The sequence below is a fragment of the Coniophora puteana genome (assembly GCF_000271625.1).
Source record: "Coniophora puteana RWD-64-598 SS2 unplaced genomic scaffold CONPUscaffold_2, whole genome shotgun sequence".
NCBI lineage: Eukaryota > Fungi > Basidiomycota > Agaricomycetes > Boletales > Coniophoraceae > Coniophora > Coniophora puteana.
In genome coordinates, this window is record NW_006913054.1 from 1,299,991 (window position 1) to 1,319,976 (window position 19,986).

Sequence of the window (19,986 nt, forward strand, 5' to 3'; positions counted from 1 at the left end):
GCGTGTATGTTTCGCAAGGGAGGGTCTAGTGAAATCAGAGTTGGTCAGGTGAGGAGAGGGAGAAACATACACGAGGCCTGTGTTTACGCAAGAGTAACATTAAGTTCAGTGGTGAACCTAGGGATGGTTTCCGTGAAGCGGGGGAAAGAGGGTCATGAGAGGATTGCACTGATGCTAGTCGGATCTTCGTCTTCACGACGGGTTGCGACGAGCGTTAGAGTACGGTCAAAGCCGTGACTGGACTGTGAGACAAAGTAAGCGGGTAGCAAGTATGAGCGAGGAAAGACGGACGAGATCACGCCATGTTTCCTCCTCATCGTTTTCTGTCTGGAGCTGATAGATCTGAAGGAAACCCTTGAAGCTGTGTGCCTTTAGCAATCGGGCCAAGGAGAGTTGTGAGGGACGTACGTGAGGCCGCCGTCGTCTGTGACATCGAGATAGTCACGGAGCTCCTGCTTTGTCTCCTCTGAGAAGGGAGCGCCGTTTGTGTCGCGTGCCCAGGCGTCGAGTGCGTCTGAAGAAAAGTACGCGCCAGTAGGGGGCACAAGGAGTAGACGTGCGGACACGGGTGGTTTTGGTGGGCGGGGGAAGCAGTACTTTGCAAAGATGTGCTTTAGACAAGCTTCAAACTGGGATCGGGTCAGGGTAAGGTAGATAAGCGAGGCGATTGTGTACCTTTTGTGAGATTGCGCCGTCGTCATCGAGGAGCTGTGCGTCTGGCTGGAGAAAGTTGCGGCGTCCCTGGCGAGAAGCTGGCTCTGGTGTGTCTGCCCGGGGTGACTGGAATCGTCGCGGATCCATTGCAGGCGCATTCCAACGCAGCGTTCCATCTTTTGCTCGCTTCCTAATCAGGCCTCTCTCCGCTCCGTCATGGCCGCACGCTCAGAACCACTCTCCATAGAGTCCCTCCTCCAGAAACAGAAGCAGGACAAGGAGGCTGCTGCAAAGGTCTGTCTACAATAAACTCAGTGTTATTATCTAACAGTTGTCCAGCCCAAGTTCCTGTCAAAGGAGGAGCGCGCCAAGATTGCCATTGCCAAACGTGCCCAGGAAATCAAGGACCAGCGTGAACGCGACGAACACGCCCGCCAGGACCGCGCTGCTCTCGAGCGAGAGGCTGACTCCATCCGCTCCCAGGAACGCACACACACACAGGCTCGCTATCCCGCATCCACCAGAAACTGTCCGTCATCAGAATACACGCCGCGTCCCATTAACTTACTTTTCACAGATGATGACAATAGAGACCCGCATCCCCGCTCAGACAGAGGCAGAGACCGCCATGGCCGCCGTGACAGAGGCAGAGATGCAGACAGAGAGCGCGACAGGCGGGACGCCGCCTCAAAACCCGCCTACGACAACGTCCCCACCGGCCCTCGCGCAGACCGCGGAAAACCACCTCCCCCCGGCCCCGCATCCTCCTCCATGCCTCCCCCTCCCCTCCCCGCCCACCTCACCGCCGCCACCACAGAACCTTCCTTCACACCCTCCATGACCGACGACGAAATATCCGCCATCCGCTCCCGCTACCTCGGCGCCGACCGCAAAAAGCGCAAGATCCGCAAGATGAACGACCGCAAGTTCGTCTTCGACTGGGACGAGACAGACGACACCTTTGCCGCCGACTCCCCCGCAGCAGCAGGCAGCGCCCGTCAGGGCGCCCAGGTCATGTTTGGCCGCGGCCGCATCGCCGGCATGGACGACGGCGGTGCTACAGCCCCCGTCGCTGTTCCCGGCGCACCCGCTGCCGGTACTCCGCTCAATGCGAACCTCGCAGACCCGCTCGAGCGACGCAGGGCGCTGAAGGCGGGCCTGGACGAGCGCCATTGGAGCGACAAGCCGCTCGACGAGATGAAGGAGCGCGACTGGCGCATTTTCAGAGAGGATTTCAGTATTGCTGCCAGAGGTCAGTTTGTACGCCTTGTTACAGGCGCCCGCTGATATGTGTGCGCTATACAGGTGGATCTATTCCGCACCCGCTTCGCTCGTGGGCAGAGTCGGAAATACCAGAGATCATTCTCGGTGTCATCGAACAAGTCGGCTACAAGGAACCATCGCCCATTCAGCGTCAGGCTATTCCTATCGGTTTGCAAAATCGCGATGTTATTGGTATTGCAGAGACAGGTGTGTAGTATGTGCTCGACCACAGTGGCTATACTGACAATCCCCAGGTTCCGGAAAGACGGCCGCCTTTGTCATCCCCATGCTCACTTTTATCTCGACCATGCCCGCATTTACGGACGACAACAGACACTTGGGCCCGTACGCGCTCATCCTCGCCCCGACGCGTGAGCTGGCCCAGCAGATCGAAGCAGAGGCGCGCAAGTTTGCCACGCCGCTCGGGTTCACCTGCGTGTCGATCGTCGGTGGTGTGCGTACCGTCCACAATAAAATCACGACATGCGTAAATTGACAAACCCTCCACAGCGCGCCGTCGAAGAGCAGCAGTTCAACCTGCGCGAAGGCGCCGAGATCATCATCGCCACACCAGGCCGGCTCAAAGACGTGCTCGAGCGACACGTGCTCGTGCTCTCGCAGTGCCGCTACATCGTCATGGACGAGGCGGACCGGATGGTGCACCTCGGGTTCGAGGCCGACCTGTTGTTTATCCTCGACAAGCTCCCGAGCGACGTGCTGCAGGGCGAGGAGCCCGGTGCGGCTGCGATGATGGACGTGGACGGCGCGGAGACGGCCGCGGCGGTGCGCAAGGGCCGCACGCGCGTGACGACGCTGTTTTCGGCGACGATGCCGCCGGCGGTGGAGAGGCTTGCGAGGAAGTATTTGAGGAAGCCGGCGGTGATTACGATTGGCGAGGCTGGGCGCGCGGTCGATACCGTCGACCAGCGGGTCGAGTTTGTCAATGGAGACGAGAAGAAGAGGTGCGTTGTTGTGTTCGCGCGGTTTTGTAGGATGACGCTGAAAGGCGTTGCAGGCTGCGGATGCTGGAGATCCTCGAGACCGGCGGGTACGCGTCGCCCATCATCGTGTTTGTCAACCAGAAGAAGACGGCAGACATGGTCGCCAAAGACCTGTCTCGCGGGGGCGTGCGTTCTTTTTATATTCTCTGTTTGAAAGGTTACTAACGCCGCGTTCCGCTAGTGGAGCACGTCGACGCTGCACTCGGGCAAGAACCAGGAGCAGCGCGAGGCTGCGCTGCAGGCGCTGCGGACGGGCGAGGCCGATATCCTCGTCGCCACGGATCTCGCTGGGCGCGGTATCGATGTGCAGGACGTCAGTCTGGTCATCAACTACCAGATGGCGGGCACCATCGAGGCGTACGTCCATCGTATCGGTGCGTGTTTTTGCTGCTATTCTGCTCCGACCGCTCACGGTTCTCTGCGTTATTTTTAAAAGGTCGTACCGGGCGTGCTGGTAAGCAGGGAACGGCGATTACGTTCCTTACGAACGACGACGATGAGGTCATGTACGTCTCTTCGCCCTTATCTTATCGCCCCCGCTCCCTCCGTCGATCCCCATATGCTAATCCAATATCTGCTTCTCCCTCGCACAGGTACGATCTCAAGCAAGGTACGGTGTCGTTCCTGATCATGTTGGCCTCTTCCCGATTCGTGGTTCTTTTATTTTTCGTCCTTTCTTTGGGCTCGTGGAGCCTTCTCGGCTTTTCCTTTTTGTGCCCATCGGGGCCGCTGCGCTGGGGCAGCTGACCACCGTGCAGCGCCTCTGGGGTGTCAAAGACGTCCGAGGGGCTTATTGTTGAGCCTGAGACGCCATATACATCCGGGATGTCACCATTTTTTTTGTTCGCGGGTGCTTCTCGCGAGCTCGTCATGAGCTCGCCGGCATCTCTTCATATCTGCATATCTGCCCCGCTTCTTCTCTTCTCTTCTCTTTCAAAGATGTCCCGCAGATAGCTGACGAACGTGGCTTCATTTTGCGCGTTGGCGCTGCAGAAATATCCAAGAGCCCCGTGTCAAAGGTCTCGGCTGAGCTCGCGCGGCACGAGTCGGCGCAGCACAAGGTGTCGCGCGAGATGAAGCGGAAGCGGGATGCCGATGACCAGGGCTGAGGGAACTTGAGGGTGTGCCCTAGGCCCCCTCGGTGTGCGAAGTCGAGGCCGAGGGTGCGCGCTGCTACTGGCCTGTGTATTATAGGTGGGTGTGCACTACGTCCTCGGGCGAGTTTGCGCGATCTCAGTGGTCGAGGCTGACTCGGCTTTCTTCCAGAAAATACGGTGTTCCCTCGGTTTTTCATGGTCTCGTATTATTGGTCCCTTGGTTTCTCCGTCTAGGCGCACGTCGCACGGGAGCATGGGTGTCTGGACTCTGGATCCAGTGCTTGGGACCTCTTGTGTACGTAGGTACCGCGGGTGCGGCGTTGTGTTCCCGCGAACGTTTACAGGGCCAGGGTACAGGGATAGGATAGTAGTGCGCGTGTTCGTATGTTGTTTTTGTCTACACTCGAATCTGCATGTCGATCTGTCTATCTTGACGACTTGGCTCGCGCGCTCTTGGTGCTTGTTGCATGGGTTCGCTTGGGCCGCTCGCGGTGTCCGGCTTGCGCACGATGTTGGTTGTTGCTCCAAGCTGCTGTCCCGGCAAGGAGTCGAGTCCACCTCCGACACAGGGCCGGGATCCGAGACCGGCGATCAGAGGTTATTACTATCTGACTTGAGGCCAGCTGCCTGGCAACACCTGTCGCGCAAAAAAAAACTTGGAGATCTATCATCCTATGATTCCTATCTATTTACGACTACTGGCGAAACGAGGTTGCAGTCGGCATCGCTGCTATGCATTGTGGCATACCAAGATGGTAAATACTGTATGATCTGCGCATTTCGTGCCTGGCATTATCGACTTGCAGGGGCCACAGCGCACCAAGACGTCCGCTGTGGAGAATCATGACATTGCTCAGTCGAGTGCTTGTCAAATCTGCCCTGGTATGTCGCCTTATGTCGCTCGGGTAGATCACCATAGATCACGACACAGCAGCCGGGCCAGGCCAGCGACCGCACTTGACGCGTGACGTTGGAACTTGGCAGCGAGAAAGATCGCGCTCGCTTAGATATGATCAGGGGTCCAGCGATCTGTCCATCTTGATATCCAGAACTGATATCGGGGACCTCTCCAAGTAAGTACTGTCTATCGCTGGCTGCGGCTGGGCCATGTGATGCACGCTACACACGCGTCCTTAACGAGTTAAGGACTGCGAGTACGCGAGTCCGGCACCGCTGTACTGGCTCAGTTAGAACGTAGAACCTTGGTAAGGACTAGTGCGTGTGCGCGTATCAGCGAAAGCTCCATCAGGGGCGAGTGCCGAGGACCACTAGTAGCCGCTAGTGCGAGCACCAGTCGCTGAAGGTGCTATGTATAGGAATTCAAGAGGAGAAGAAGCACCGAATCGCGCTGTCGTGTTTACTAGCAGACAGATGTCCGAGCCCGGTTTGACCTGCTGCGATTAGTAACTTGAAGGTTTGACGCTAGAAGACGCGGGGCCATCGTAGGGCATCATCCATCTTGGTGGGAGGGACGAGAGTGGATAGGGGTGGATGCAGTTAATGTTGATCCAGGAACAGCAGGACGCGACCGACGGCGCGATTCGGTGTCGAACGACAGCACACAACCGTCTGCGCATTGTGTGCGCTCTCTACCCCTGGCAGACAAATTCGTGGGCGCTTCAAATCCCACCACGCAAAACCTCCGTATTGGTCAGTTGTACCTGCTCGATCCAGGAGGGCAGCTTCATGAACTCAATATTGTCTGACGACGAGGCACACGAAGTATGAAATCGGGGTCGGTAATTCGTCCCGTTGGGCCCGGATTGCCATACTGACCCGCTCCGTTGACGGTTAATCTGTACGTACAATTTTTCATCCAACCCATTTTCATCTCCTGGCGCCACAGGCTATTATTATAACGAAGCGTCACCGACATTCAGCCGCCCCGGCGTGTGCGTCTGAAGTTGGTCAAATGTGAACTTGGCCGCAGCAACTACTACCAGTAGTGGTTTGGGCGCGGTGAGCCTCACCGAGACCATTTAGCTACTTTCGTTTACCTGCGATTAACTGGACGGCCGCGTGCTTAATTACGAGCCAACGTCGTCATCATCACCTCGTCGGGTTTGACTTGAACGCCTGCCGAAGGCGCTTGTGCAATGCTCCACTCAGACTGTAGTCAGCATCTGTCTAGATTCGCCCCTGGACACACAAGGTTGATCCGGTGCTTATTTACACACCCTCGAAGAATGGAGGAGGCGTTCGGAGACCGACGGACGAGGAATATGATGACTATCTGCGATGCCTACAGGAGTTCGGCGCACAGGCGGCATGCAGATCAGGGGCTTGATATTGTTCAGCGATTTTTTCTCTTTCGCGAGACGTCTTCGTCATACATCGGGGGGTGCGCGTGAAACAACAGCGATTAAATATAGACAGCCATGTGCTCTTGGATGTCGGCTTGTGCTGCAGTCCTCGACCCATGTGATCCTCGAACAAGTGTGCATTGACGGTGTATTCGCGTGGATCTTTCTCAACGGACAAGCTTGTATCCAAACATACGAAAGCTCGCCGTCCGTGGTACTCCGAGGCTGGCACAGGTGACACAGGGCGTATCATTGACCAACTACTCCAAGAGGTATCAGTGGGCGTTTACACGCACAGGTCACCGGCCGATGCACCACGTTTTGCTACAATTCGGTTGCCCCATTTTTTCCGTCATTCATGGAAAAAGTGTGATGCACAACATGCATCAAAGTGCGCGCGACCCCAGGCATGGGCGAGGCCCGAGTCGCCCCAATGACGACAACGAACTGGTTTTGAATTGCGGGGGAACGGTTACGGCATCCATCGACGTCGGAGGCGTGCAGAGGCGCGCGGGTGATGGGGTGATACCGGCCGGCCGCGCGGGATGGACCAGGACGGGTCCGGGTGTGCTCAAGTCTAAGCGAGCACACAACTGTGTAACATTGTCACAGCAAACCGCGACGAATCGCAGCGTGGAACTGGAACGCCCGTACGCGGTGTGAAATGGGGACGGTATTTCTCAATGCATAAATCTGTTCGTGGGTGGCGCGAAGTTAAATAAGCTTCGAATTCGCGAGAAGCATGTTCTGACCTCGGAGACAACTTTGCCTAATGCCAAGGTCGACCAAGGCAACTTGGAAGTTACAGGAAGGTACACAAGTAACCTTGGGAGCCTTGGACGCGGAATGGTGTCGTCTTGGCCGAGACTAGCGTAAAAGCTGAGGACTAGGAAGAGAAAGGGAGCAATAAACTTATAAAGCAGAGTGGAGAACGGGGCTGGATCTGTGACGGGGGCCATCAGATGGATGATGAAGGAGTCGCGTGGTGTTGCGAGGGGCAAAGCATGCACGTTCAAGATGGGCGGATTTTGGGAGAGTTGAAGGTGTTGGACCGTTTCACGATGATTCGTCAAGGGTGTTAATAGACTGAAGGCGAGGGATGGGTTACGGGATGGGAGAGGCTCGAGCGTGGAGAGTGGGACTGGTCCGATGATTGGTGGGCCGTAGGTAGAGCGGGGGAAGAGGGAGGCCGGCCGGGGGAGATTGGCCTTTTCGGGGTATGCGGACGTCGGCTAAGTGGTCAGCTCTGATGACGACGGTGGTGTGTGCCGATAGATGTGCCGAGATGGGGTGTCGGACCGAGGGGGAGATGACCGGATATGGGAGTGCGCCATATGAACTCCAAGGGCGAATCGACCACCTCTCTCTTTTGATTTCCCCAGCACATCTCTGCCCCCGCCGGACGGTCAAACCCGCGTCGAGTCTCCCCCCTGGCATTGGCAAGTCCAGTCGTCGAATTCGACTAGGAGCAATAGCAGCTAGATTGCTCCGCCGTTAGCTCACAGCATTAGCCACTTTGTACTGCAGTTTAGTAGTACTCCATCCGCCATGCTTTCTGCTCGGCCCATGGAACCCGTCGTCTCCGTCGCTATCGGCGGAACGGCCCCTCCATCCCCTACAACAACCCCTCCACAAGCACCAGACAGGCTTCATCTTACCACAAAATCAGGCAGGACTATCGCAACAGAGAAGGGCTCTCTCTCTAATCTATACATTCACCCCGAGCGATCCCACGACGACCTCGCCTCTACCCAGGCCACCCTCCGCTCCACCGGACACGTTCACCACCCTCAGTCGACAACCAGCACCCCAGCAGCTGCAGCTCCGTCGTCACCCTCAGAGTCGACATCTCCGCTTGCCACGCCCAGCCTCGTCAAGGAGAACGGGAACGGCATGGCCGACCCTGATGTCGATCACGCCGGTCGGCTAGCTGCCACCCCCCGGCCGAACCAGGTCAGTCCGTTCGCCCCTCGCTCCCCCTCGTTTCATCCCACCCTATCCACCTGTCCCTGTTTCCCCGCCCTCTTATATAATGAATATATCCGTCCTCACCATGTTTGCTTCCGTTTCAAACAGTCCTCTTTCGAACACACCCAGGACCCAACTCACGAGAACCAGCTTCACCCTCCAACCTCTGCCTCCCGCTTCCGCTTCCGCCGCAAGCTTTCCTTCAGCCATTCGGGCTCAAACTCCCAGTCCAATTCAAACGCTCCCTCCCGACAACGCTCTCCTACCAGCACAGCTGGCACTCCCCCCACACCCTCTACAACAAGCTCAATGAAGCATGGCCCATTACACGAACTGAAACGCTTCCTCAACCATCACATACCCCACAATCATCATAATCCGCATGCAGGCAGTGCTTCTGCTTCCTCCCAAGGCTCTTCTCCGGGCTCAACAGTGCTCCACACGACTATCCATACTCCTGCCGATCCTCATCTTCTCCCCGTGGACCAGCGTCGCGGCCTCGACTTCGACGCTCCCCCTGTGATTGACCCTGCCGGTTACGGGAGCCAAAATGACACCCTGACCCCGCCCAAGGAGAAGGAGCACCGATTCTCGACTTTCATCAACAAGAGCCTTCACAGGGAGCACAAGGAAAGACCTCGGGTCAACAAGTCCCCTTCGCCATCCTCAACGTCCTCTTCGAAACAACCTTCCCACTCGCCCCCTCGCTCTCACGATGCAGGACTGAACCACCACCCCATAATATCGCTTTCAGAAGCTACTCATGCTCATCTTTCCAAGAAGTATGGCAAGTGGGGTCGTCTCTTGGGCTCTGGCGCCGGCGGGACCGTCCGCCTGATTCGGGGTTCCGCCAAGTCGGGAGGTACTGTTTACGCAGTCAAGGAATTCCGACCTAAGCGTGCGGGCGAGTCGGATAGGGAATACGAGAAGAAGGTCAGGTCAGAGTTCTGCGTCGGTGCATGCTTGAAGCATGTCAACATCATCGAGACAGTCGACATCGTGTGCGATCACGGACATTACTACGAGGTCCGCTCCAGTCTCACTTGATACCTATGACGCAATTTTAGCTGACTCCCCGGCATTTTCTTGTTCACCTAGGTTATGGAGTACGCTCCTTATGACCTATTCTCTGTGGTCATGTCTGGCAAGATGCTGCGGCCGGAAATCTACTGTGTCTTCCGGCAAATATGCAGCGGTGTCGATTACCTGCACAGTTTGGGTCTCGCTCATCGGGACTTGAAGCTCGACAACTGCGTCATGACTCAGGGAAACGTTGTCAAGCTGATCGACTTCGGAACGGCGGTCGTGTTCGCATACCCGGGTACGGGGTCGACACCGTCTCAGAATACCCTCGCTTCCGCCGATTCGCAGTCTCAGGCAGAAAGCCAAGGGGATGCGCAGCAGAAAGCGCCACTGAGTCATACGCACGCTCGGCTGATCATGTCCTCGGGCATTGTTGGCTCAGATCCCTACCTGGCACCCGAAGTACTCAGCAGCAGCGAGAACTACGACCCACGGAAAACGGATGTGTGGAGTGTGGCTGTCATTTTTGTACGTTCTATGTTTTGGTACTTTATGTCTCAGCTGACGGCGATGGAATTAGGTCTGCATGATACTCCGTCGATTCCCTTGGGCGGTTCCCGATAAGGAGCGAGACGCCAGTTTCCGCACCTTCCTCGAAGCAACCGCGGAAGACAACAAAAAAGCGGTTCTCAAGAAAGCGCGGAAGCCGAAGAAGGCTCCTTCACCAATTGCCATTCGGGAGATTAATGGCAGTGACAAGGATAGTGACAAGAAGGTCGAGTCCCCTCAGACCGCCCGCCCGCGTCCGGGACACTCCCCTACGACAGATGATTCCAAGTCGTTTACGACTATGACGAGCACGACACTGTCCATTGACGAATCCGCTTCTAACACTTCTGCTCACTCGGATTCGGATACCGACTGCCCCTCTCCGTCTCACCGGGTTGACCTTCCATCTGGCCCCAAGCCTCATCTCCGGACAAGCACGCTGCCTGTTTACAGCCCGTCCGCCCAACCCAAGGAGCTGCCCTCCGAACGGGATATGGACGAGAGTGTGAGGGTGTTCGGACGCCCTGGTCAGAGCACGGAATCCCTGCCCATTGTATCTCTTTCCCCCGAGGCGACTCGTGATAAGGATGGCAAAATCACTGACAAGCTCGAGGTGCCTCCGCAACCCAAGCGAGGACAATCGTCTGATGCCATTGCAGCAGAGAGGAAGAATTCCGATGGTGCCAGCGTGGCTGCATCTGCCAAGTCGCAGCCAAGACCTTCCCGCCCTCGCACCCGTACTTCGTCCACGAGGGACCCGTCCAATTCGATCTTCCGGCTGCTCCCTCGCGAAACTCGCCCTGCTCTGCGACGCATGCTCCGCATTGACCCCGCTACGCGCACGACGATGAGCGAGCTGCTCTGGGGCCGCTCTGGCGGCAGCGGAGTCCATGCGCTTGCCGAGGGCGAGGAGTGCCAGGCATGCATGCATGCTTCTGGCAATGTGTCCGATGAGGAAGAGGATGAGGACGAGGAGGAAGATGAGGCTGGGGAGGAAGGCGATGTGTGGATAAACGGAATCCAAGCGTGCACTGACAATGAGCCTACACACGTCCATGTGCAGGTCGCTGTCGACGACAAGCCCACGAAACGGAGATTCTTCTAGTGTCTTGTCGCACCGACTTCACCAGGATTCAATCTATGCCTGCTACGCTTTCGGAACGCAATTAAATTAAACTGTACATCATCACCTCCGCTGCACACCTCCGACGCTATCTCATCCGCCGGTAGGCGATGGCCCCCCTCATCGGTTGTCTGGTTATCCTTCCACCTTCGACTCGCTCTCATCTTTATCGTGGTCCTTCGGCTTACCATCTCACTACCCCGAATTTCATCTCCCGTTTTCGCCATCTATGAGAACGTGGTAGATTCTATTTCCTTGACCACGACAACCCGACGAAACCTACCTGCGCTCGGATGATGGGTGCAACGGATTTTGCTTGCCTAACGGTACATACGAATTAAGTTAGCACGGACGCTATCATGGACTGGCTGGGGGGGTGCATCATTTGTCTCCCATCCCGCTATTGGATACGACCTTCGGTGGGGTAGACGACGTTGACGCTGCGATTTTGCTGCGTCACGCTCTCGTCCCCGCCCACGGCTCCCTGCATCCTTCGTCTCCATCATTAATTCACACAATCAAGCGTATATACATCAGACATATTAAGGTATTTATTTCCCCCCTCGCATTGTACATGTGCATTCTTTTGGAGTATACGTACTAGTACTAGCTTGTCTCTGTTGTCGTCCGCCGACGATGATACTCAATCATAATAGAGGCTTTATTAAACATGACAATATCATGCCCTGGCTGACTTCTATCTGCTAAGTGGAAGGGGAAAAAATGGAACGGAACTTGCTGCAGGCTCATGAGCAAAGCCCCGCCTCGACGGGCCAGTAGAAAGCAAGAGCGGCGGGGCCGCTTGCATTACTTATCCAGTCCGAATTCTTCTTGCTCACACACCAGGGAAAACATATGTTCTACCCGAGCTTACGGAGGTTTACCGAGAGCTGCATAGCCTCGGTTAGGACGTTGCTTTCCCCTAACGGACGAGGACGTAAATTAAAGGGTTCGAATTCTAGCGGGACTACGTCACACTTCGACTATCAAGTCAGTGTCTTCTTGCCGTTCTCGGATCACAGGAACAAGCATTCTCGCACCAGTACTGGTAAATACTCCGATTATAATTATTTTCGGGGGGATCGTCGACGAGATTAACATAGTCGAGTCAATGAGGTCCTGCTTGACAACTGGTATCACAGCGTCAGGGTTCGGGATGCCTATGTATCCCTTGATGTATATGAAACAATGGAAGCCTCAGTGCGTAATGCGTTCCACTTTAAAATCAAGACATTGTCTTCGATGGTGACTCCATTTCTTCTATCAGACACCGGTTCGTTAATGTATACATACTACGTTCACAGCACCGACTCCGAGTCACTGGTCCGCTGACATTCGCCTGTTTAGAGCAGTCTCCATGGCACTTGACGTGAATTTCTATCTCTGGTGTTCGCACTCAACTGGAACGACTCAGCCGAACAAGCAAAATATCGCATGTGCACGTATCAGCCGCTTCTCGCATTAACATCCCACAGGCCGGCGAACTCGGAGGCGAACTTGAAGCCACTCAAAACAAATTGCTGGTACGTATTCGAGGGTATATACGGTACTAGTGCACAACTATCACAGGACGATTATCAGTCTAGCTGCAGCCTAAATTCCTTGCTAAATTCGTCCTCGGTGGGAAAAACTTCTGAAAATCCGCATGCTTCTCACTGGGAGTACCCGCCACTGCGCAGGCTGAAATTCTACGACTCAGAGTCAACACAGAGGCCTCCATGGCGAGTCTGTCAATCAGATCTGGATTCCTGTAACTTCCGGCTCGGTATTAAATTTCAAAGACGGCGGACGCCGTTGATGGTTTATTTTTTTGGATTTGAATACACCACAGGTTCTTCAAAACGACGTTGAAACGACGGCGGCAAAATCAAAGTCACAGATCCCTGGGTACACAAGTCCCTTCTGTGTGCCTGGACGGTCCTTGAAAAGGTTCATCAGCAACCAAGCAGAGAAATGGGGTGAAAATGTCTGATGGCTGCTATTTTATGCCGCCTGGAAAATCAGAGTACTCAAAAAATTCGGCGGTCGTTGCGGGGCGACAGGTCTGAGATGGCTGAAAAATCGCTGATACGAGATTGCCTGCATCAGATAGACTCAGGGAACTGTTTTCGAGTGCTCGATGCTATCGTGTGCATGTGCTGACGTTTACGGCCTCCGGGATTCCCTCAGGATTCTATCGTTTGCCCTAGCACTGGCCCCTTATTAAATTCGACTTTGATACCAGTACCCCATTGGATGCTGAGATCCACAGCGGCGGAGGTTTCTTGCCAGTTTACCCAGTCAGAAGCCCTGCCTGCATGTGGCGGGCAACCTGGGCATTCGTAATTGCGGTTTTATAAATGAATTGGATGGCACCATCACACCCACCAGCCTTGCTCTTTAAAGAGCACGAAGCACTGGCAGCGAAGCCCACCACACCTAAAGTTGCACCTCGTGGCCACAGGTACCCTGAGGCCTGAGGCCTGAAGCGAGAAGCTCTGGGCATGCTACCTGCACGACGGCGCCCCTCTTTCAGAAATTTTCTTATTCGGTCGCAAGCCTGCGTTTTCGTGTGCGAGATTTCTGTCAAGCTCAGCGAGTATACAGGAAACTCCGGGGACACGAATGCCAGATCGGCAAAATTTGTTCAAGCTCAACCCGGCCCCAGCTGTGGTAGTTACGAAGATGCAAACTCTCTTGGTTCGAAGTAGACTATTCATACCCACAAGAAGAACGCCCTTTGCACATAAGACAAATATGGTTTTCCGTTACGTGTTTCACCTCTTGATCGTCTAATTGGTCGTGTCCTTTTCGCTCAAAACAAAATCATAAAAATATGATAGCATTCGACTTTGTCGACTTTGCGAGATGAAACACGTTGCACCGTGAAATAAAAAATGGGGGGCCTTTGCCTGGTCTGGATTGATCAGAACTGAGTCTTGTTCTCTGAAGGGACGTCGACGAAGCTAACGTCCATGGACGCTTCTTCTTCCGATGACAGATGTGCGAGCGAGATTCAGTCACACTGCTCACGATGGCCGTAAACTGCTCATTTCGGATTTTCCCTCTCCGATGGATCGCAGTCAAAAGGCATGATGTACAGACATTAACAATGATCCCCATAAAATGAAGGGAAATATCGTTACGTAGTGCTTGATTTTCACTGAGGCCGTAGAGGAATATTGTGCGCAAGTCAAAGAGCGCTCGCATTAGCTAGTATGTCAAATCTAAGTGGTCCGCTATATCTACGGCATTCCAATAAGCCTTTCCCCAACGCAAAGCCTGCTTACAAAGTTGGGCAACTGCACAGGCTAAGAAGGTCTATAACGGTATTATAGCTCATCCCTCATGAAATAGTCGTCGTCCTCGTTTTCCTCGTCATCTTCGTCGCCAGATGTGGGTTCAGTTTGGTGCTTTAGAGCAGCCTGCCGGAGTACTTCAGTGAGAAGGTCCAACTCTTCCTCGTTGACTGCGGGCGCGTCCATGTTCTCATCAAAGCTGTCGTATGGTATCTCCTCCACAATCTCGATGATGAGGTCGCCGTTGTCTCCTTGCTCGATGACGATGCGCGGCTGGTTCTCCATCATGCTCTGCAGTTCACCGTTGGCCAACAGAGACTGGAAGGCCTTCTGAAGCACATTCTCAAGACTTGAATCTTTAAAATTTCCGCCAGCGTCTCTAGCGCTAGCCACAGGAGGAGGCACTGGAAACATGGCCTTTCGACGTCCCATGTGGTGAGGGTGATCAAAATCGACTTCCCGAGCGTTGGAACTGCTGGCTTCCTCGAGATGTGTCGAGTCGGAGGGTGAGCCAGCAACGTAGGGTTTTTCAACGATCTCGCGGCACTGTATCAGCGACTCGTCTTGGGAATCGGTGCGAGACATAAAGCCAGGCTCATCACAGAGACGCGGCGTCTGTACTTCAAGAACATATGAACATGTCCTTGCTTCTCGTACATATGCGATTGAATCTATAAGGCTTGGCGAGCATCGGAACTGAAGTGGACGAACTTAATTAAACGAAATTTCAAACGGAGGGTTGTGACAGAAACTTACCTGCACTTCAACCTCTCTAGGTTTTCCTGTCTTGTCGCATAGCGTACCGTCACTGTAACGTTGGGTCAGGTAGGTGGGCCCTTCGCCGTGAGCGAGTTTTACGTTGATAGGTTGTTCAGCGATCGCTACATCCTTGATTTGTTGAACGGCGGCAGGGGCACGACCAAGGGTAAACGATTCCCACTACAGAATTGCATCAGTACGCCATTGCGACTAGAAGCGCAATAAAACTGATGACAAACAGAAGGATCTTCTCTGGGTTCATGGCCGCCTACAAGGTTATATTGAGCGTCAGTGAGGTGGCCGCATAAATATAAGATAGACCACCTGCGAGGTGAGGGTGAGCCTGGGGAAGCTCACGGAACTGTCGGATTTCCTGATTGTGGCAGTAGGAGTATGTGAACCACATGTGCCGGTACTAGAGCGAATTTCAATTTGGGGCCATAAGTGAAAGAAATGATTGGACAGACATAGAGACATCTTCCGGATAAAGGCTGTAGCAGCGACCAACTATGTGAAAGTGTTGCATGTTCATCAAATTGTAGGGGTGGCGGCGAAGGGGAGACGATCTCCGGCCCTGGAGGTATGAGACAAAGGAAGGAGTTATTTGGGCCCATCTTGATATGCTCCAGATGAAATGGAGAAAGGTCGTCAGCGTCAAACTGCAATATCGTGGGTAAGTGGGTAAGCAAGTCGGGGGGTCAGAGGTGGACGTGACCAACCTCGGGCTGGAGGTCTGAATGCTGCGCGTCACCCGCCGCTATCTTCTTGAAGAGAGTATGAGGTCGCCAAGAGTCTGGCTGCCAATGCTCGCCAAGAAACTCGCGTTCTCCTCCCTGGAGACCTTGGTGAAGCCAGCGGTGTGCAGTTTCATTCTTGACGGGCAAGTCGTTGAGGAATGTCACGCGATGCTTCGGGAAAGCGAAGAGATCCTCGGGTCCTGAATAGAGTGCGCGCGCCGAGACATAGGGAGAGGCATAGGCTGTGCAGAGTGCGAGGGGGAGTAGGGAGTGGTAGTACATGGCCAGATGTCGAATGAGCGTGCCCCTGTCTTGAAGCCTGTGACACGACTGCAGGCTGCAGTGGTCAGAGAGTTTGGGGGGTCCGAGCCCGTACGGAGTGGCCGGGGACACGTCGGTTTGCCACTTGCAGAAGTGTGGCGTGGGTGCAGCGTAGGGATGTATTTATATCGCCGACCGAAGACACGACTCCGCGGCCCAGAGATGAGAGCTGCCTAAACGGGATCGAGCCCTTGAACGGAGGCAAACAGTTCTGGCAGTCGATGACAAGTGCAACTCGCTGTCCGATTAGACCCGTCACGTACCTGGCGGAGGCAGGGCTCACAGAGAGCACAGTTTGTCGTCCAACTTGCCACGACCAGCTGACACTGGCACATACACACACCCATCTCTCAGGGGGACGCCGTTCTTGGCCGGTGGCGCCGTAGTAGGCCCGTGTCTGGCCCGTGCTAACAGACATCGATAGTCGTCACCTATCGGTATTCCGAGTCTGCGCGTGCGCGCTTATGGGCTTTACGACAAGACAACATCTGGCTAGTCAGGATCTGTCGAGTCCGAATCCGATCGTGAATGGGTTTCCCAATACGCGATCACTCCCATCGTTCTGCTCCCCAACGCCCATCACCCTCCTTTTTCCCTCCAGGTCAATCTCAGAGCCCTCCCTTCACAATTCAATTTATCCTGCTTTCTTGCGCTTCAGATTACGTACGTTTCTCCACGAATATCAGGGGCTGATGTCCGAGATGGCTGAACGATAATAATATATCCCTCTTTTGGTTCAGATTGCATGCGAGGGAACAATACATATACACCAACTATATACGGTAGGGGGAATATTCGTTAAAACGGGAGCACGCACCCTTCCCCTGCCTTTCCTCTCTACCTCGACAGAGAGCGTCTCATCATTTACCCCCGCCTCTTTTCGCACCCCTACGTTCGTCCCCCATCGCCACCGTCATGTCGGCCTCCCCCACCGAGGACGTTGTCGACAAGGTCGACGATCTCGAGGACAACGATAATCTTGCCGAAGAGACAGAGGGTGAGCTTGGCGTTTCCCCGTCAGTCTTCCGCCTCAATCTTCCCGTCTTCTTAATCACATTTTCTTCGTCTTGCCCCAGGTCCTGCCAAGCAGACTGAGACCACCAAACGCGGCAGAGGCCGCCCCAAGGGCAGCAAGAATAAGAAATCCGTTCAGTCTGCGGCGGCGTCAGCTGCAGCTGACCCGCCCGTCAAGCGGAAGCGAGGTCGTCCGCCCAAGGTATTCATCAACCCGTCAATCAGTGACTTCCCTCACGCCTTCTCAAATTCTGAAATTCTCAGGAGAAGCCTCAGGAATCGGCACCAGATGGCGAACCACCACTTAAGCGCAAGCGAGGTCGTCCCCCCAAGCCCAAACCTGAACCTACTGCAGAGGACGCAGATGGCGAGACCGCAGGGGAACCTACCACGAAGAAGAAGCGCGGTCGGCCACCGAAGAAAACCTAAACGGTGAGGGTCCACTACGTGTGTGCTCTCTCATGTTTGTCGCGAATCGTATCACGGGTGAGTATCTTTCTTTACCGACGTTTCATTTTCTCCCTCGTACTAAAATTGTTGAACAGAGCTTTTTATGAATTCTGCGTGCTCTCATTTCTTGGATAAATTGTGTCGTCGTTGGAAGGGGCACCTTACGTGGACTATAATGCAAAACCTTGATAGGTGGCTTATTGAGCTGGCCTTTCGCATGCACACTGCTTATTTTTGGCTTGCGAACGACCGTATCTTTCCCGAGTTGAATATTTAAGATACCCTTACACCAATCAGAATTTTTGCCGGCGTTTTCGATCTAGATACGTGTCTAAAGAATTATATGCGTTAATACCAGCCACTGTCTTATACCAAGGCAGTGGCTCATTAATCCACCGAGCGTCCTGTCTAGTGCCTGCATCAGAATCTGGGAAAGCTTCTGCCGACCGTGATCCATTTCAAAGAGATAAATGCTTTATAAAATGCATATAGGGATGCCACTCCCACGACGGTAGTCGCACCTGTACCTAGCCAGGACAGCAACGAAGCTTGTAGCTCTGCCTTCTTCTTGGCCGTAGCATAGCTGATGTCGGGTCGGAAGGTGACCATAGTGTAAAGGGGAAGCCATCCACAGGGTTGGAGAGTGGGGAATGGCTTCCGCGAAAGAGCCTCCTGCGTGATGGGCGGCGCCGCTGACCCACCGGAAGTCAGCCCATAAAGAACGTTGTCAAGGAGCCTCTTTAGTATGTAGGCCGGTGTTGTGACGGAATGTCGCATTTCAGTACTGTTGATTGTTTTTATTTTGGCGCAAAAAGGTGAGAAAAGATGTGGTGAGGTGATTGATGGGCCACTCACTAATTATCCATTGCAAGCTTGCAAATGGCGACGAGGTCGCCATGTCTGCTTTCCGAATACCTCGATAGTGCGGTCGCTAGAGGTTTATCTATCTCTCCGGGCTCTCCCGACCAATTTGCCACACGGTCAGCAAAAACACTGGCGTCCTCTAGGATGGTCTTTAGGACGCGTACGTCCTCGAGGCCACAATTCAGCCCTTGGCCGTAAAATGGAACCATTGAGTGTGCGGCATCCCCGAGAATAATGCAACGGTCTTTGTAATGGTAAGGCTTTGCCTTCAACCAGTGTATGAGCGCCAGCAAATAATGAAGTGAAGGGAACGAGGGCGGAAATGAGCCTACCTTAGTTGAGATAAGCGGACTCCGAGGATTATTCTCGAAATCGGCGAGAATCTTCTCCGCACCAATCAAAGCAAGAGCGTCAGGAAATTGGGTTGCAAACCAGTCCAGGGTAGCTTGACGACTGGTTAGGCGATCAAGGTCGGCACTGGGGGCAAAAAGTGTGCAGGTGAACGTTTTGTCCTTCGAAATTAAATTCAGCGCAGGGAGTGAGAACGGTCCAAATGCTGGTCCTTACTTTGTTAGGGAGCGCGATGAGCATGAATGAATGGCGAGGCCATATGTGGAGGTGATTCGGATCCAAAAGAAAACGCGGCCTGCCGTGCTCGTCCTCGCCGGCCGGCATTTTGAGTTCGACGTACTCATGCGGAATGTACTCCTGCTGGAAATCCATTCTGGCAGATAAAAAAGAGTAAATCAGGACACGTATCCATCAGACGGTGTCTACGATGCTCTAGAAAAACGCCCACCTGACTACTCTCATTAATTGCCGTCGAATGACAGAGTAACTTCCGTCTGCTCCTATACATAAGTGGAAGTCGACCCTTTTATCAATACCCGAGCTTAGATCCTGAACTGTCATGTATCTTTGATCAAAGTCGACAGCTACGACTTTATGTTTAAAGAAAAGGCGAATATTGGACGTGTTCTCAGCATCTTGAAGCAGGCCTTCGTTGAGAAGCGCTCTGTCCATGGAGTTGATACACTATCGATGTTGGTAAGAACATGGCGGGGCTGGCAAAGACATGGCAGTTGCCTACTTGTCCGTGTCTGTCGTAAGATTGGCTCTCTTGCCTTCCGTGGCGGTCATGGATCATGCGACCACGCATAGGAATGGCAGACTGGAGGAGGCCATGAGCCGCTGACGGGCTTACTGCCTGGAGGGCAGCAATTCCCCTAGATGAAATAGCAAGATTGATGGAACGCTGCTGGCTGACTGCCTTTGACGCCGGCAGACGTAGATCTACGAGCGATAAGTGGGAAGTATGTAAGTTCAGCTTGGTGACCAATTGCTGACTGATGGTAAACTGACCTGAGCGCGCTTCGTAGAGATCAACGAGCCAGCCTTTGCGTGCAAAGGCGAGTGCGGCGAGACACCCGACGGGGCCTGCACCGACTATGACGACGCGCTTCGTGCTTTTCTCGGCTAGGGACATGCGTCGTTATTTCGCTTGACTGTCAATGGAAGACGTCGTCGTTCGTTCACGGCGACCAAATTAATGTGAATACCGGAATGGCAACTCGGAAACTTG

The 19,986-nt window shown here is 54.2% G+C and overlaps 6 protein-coding genes across 6 annotated transcripts; 2 read left to right on the forward strand and 4 right to left on the reverse strand.

Moving 5' to 3' along the window:
• Positions 1-152: 152 nt before the first annotated feature.
• On the reverse strand, positions 153-801 carry CONPUDRAFT_149888 (uncharacterized protein; the record flags this gene model as incomplete). The annotated part of the gene is made up of 4 exons (XM_007766462.1): positions 153-242; positions 292-361; positions 409-629; positions 676-801. The coding sequence occupies 4 exons, from the start codon at positions 799-801 to the stop codon at positions 153-155; spliced, it is 507 nt and encodes a 168-aa protein (XP_007764652.1).
• A 59-nt stretch (positions 802-860) lies between these two features.
• On the forward strand, positions 861-4,427 carry CONPUDRAFT_162325 (pre-mRNA-splicing ATP-dependent RNA helicase PRP28). Its single transcript, XM_007766463.1, has 12 exons — positions 861-948; positions 994-1,183; positions 1,232-1,906; positions 1,960-2,124; positions 2,172-2,371; positions 2,428-2,879; positions 2,933-3,044; positions 3,100-3,292; positions 3,355-3,424; positions 3,512-3,528; positions 3,858-4,112; positions 4,185-4,427. The coding sequence occupies exons 1-11, from the start codon at positions 871-873 to the stop codon at positions 4,025-4,027; spliced, it is 2,322 nt and encodes a 773-aa protein (XP_007764653.1). The 5' UTR covers positions 861-870; the 3' UTR covers positions 4,028-4,112; positions 4,185-4,427.
• Positions 4,428-6,316: 1,889 nt separating this feature from the next.
• Positions 6,317-6,834, reverse strand: CONPUDRAFT_79721 (uncharacterized protein; the record flags this gene model as incomplete). Its single annotated transcript, XM_007766076.1, has 1 exon — positions 6,317-6,834. A coding segment is annotated over exon 1 (229 nt), but the record flags the coding sequence as incomplete, so codon positions are not given.
• Positions 6,835-8,583: 1,749 nt separating this feature from the next.
• CONPUDRAFT_79722 (Pkinase-domain-containing protein) lies at positions 8,584-11,651 on the forward strand. Its single transcript, XM_007766077.1, has 3 exons — positions 8,584-9,312; positions 9,385-9,837; positions 9,890-11,651. The coding sequence occupies exons 1-3, from the start codon at positions 8,596-8,598 to the stop codon at positions 10,961-10,963; spliced, it is 2,244 nt and encodes a 747-aa protein (XP_007764267.1). The 5' UTR covers positions 8,584-8,595; the 3' UTR covers positions 10,964-11,651.
• A 2,641-nt stretch (positions 11,652-14,292) lies between these two features.
• On the reverse strand, positions 14,293-16,037 carry CONPUDRAFT_47616 (uncharacterized protein; the record flags this gene model as incomplete). The annotated part of the gene is made up of 6 exons (XM_007765834.1): positions 14,293-14,955; positions 15,016-15,198; positions 15,258-15,286; positions 15,340-15,433; positions 15,486-15,677; positions 15,738-16,037. The coding sequence occupies 6 exons, from the start codon at positions 16,035-16,037 to the stop codon at positions 14,293-14,295; spliced, it is 1,461 nt and encodes a 486-aa protein (XP_007764024.1).
• A 1,279-nt stretch (positions 16,038-17,316) lies between these two features.
• Positions 17,317-19,906, reverse strand: CONPUDRAFT_97613 (FAD/NAD(P)-binding domain-containing protein). The gene is made up of 8 exons (XM_007766464.1): positions 19,767-19,906; positions 19,495-19,697; positions 19,204-19,439; positions 18,972-19,128; positions 18,737-18,916; positions 18,396-18,670; positions 17,636-18,324; positions 17,317-17,576 (listed from the first exon to the last, which is right to left on the reverse strand). Exons 1-7 carry the CDS (start codon positions 19,888-19,890, stop codon positions 17,961-17,963), a joined length of 1,539 nt encoding a protein of 512 aa, XP_007764654.1. The 5' UTR covers positions 19,891-19,906; the 3' UTR covers positions 17,317-17,576; positions 17,636-17,960.
• Positions 19,907-19,986: the final 80 nt, after the last annotated feature.

Bases quoted from the DNA above. Each gene is read 5' to 3' on its own strand.
- CONPUDRAFT_97613 (XM_007766464.1), bottom strand. From the start codon at position 19,890: ATGTCCCTAGCCGAGAAAAGCACGAAGCGCGTCGTCATAGTCGGTGCA. The intron at 19,129-19,203 runs GTGGGCGTTTTT...TTTATCTGCCAG, and splicing joins CAATTAATGAGAGTAGTCAG to AATGGATTTCCAGCAGGAGT. The intron at 18,325-18,395 runs GTGAGTGGCCCA...AACAATCAACAG, and splicing joins AAGCTTGCAATGGATAATTA to TACTGAAATGCGACATTCCG.
- CONPUDRAFT_162325 (XM_007766463.1), top strand. From the start codon at position 871: ATGGCCGCACGCTCAGAACCACTCTCCATAGAGTCCCTCCTCCAGAAA. The intron at 2,125-2,171 runs GTGTGTAGTATG...GACAATCCCCAG, and splicing joins TATTGGTATTGCAGAGACAG to GTTCCGGAAAGACGGCCGCC. The intron at 2,880-2,932 runs GTGCGTTGTTGT...AAGGCGTTGCAG, and splicing joins AATGGAGACGAGAAGAAGAG to GCTGCGGATGCTGGAGATCC.
- CONPUDRAFT_79722 (XM_007766077.1), top strand. From the start codon at position 8,596: ATGAAGCATGGCCCATTACACGAACTGAAACGCTTCCTCAACCATCAC. The intron at 9,313-9,384 runs GTCCGCTCCAGT...TTGTTCACCTAG, and splicing joins ATCACGGACATTACTACGAG to GTTATGGAGTACGCTCCTTA. The intron at 9,838-9,889 runs GTACGTTCTATG...CGATGGAATTAG, and splicing joins GGAGTGTGGCTGTCATTTTT to GTCTGCATGATACTCCGTCG.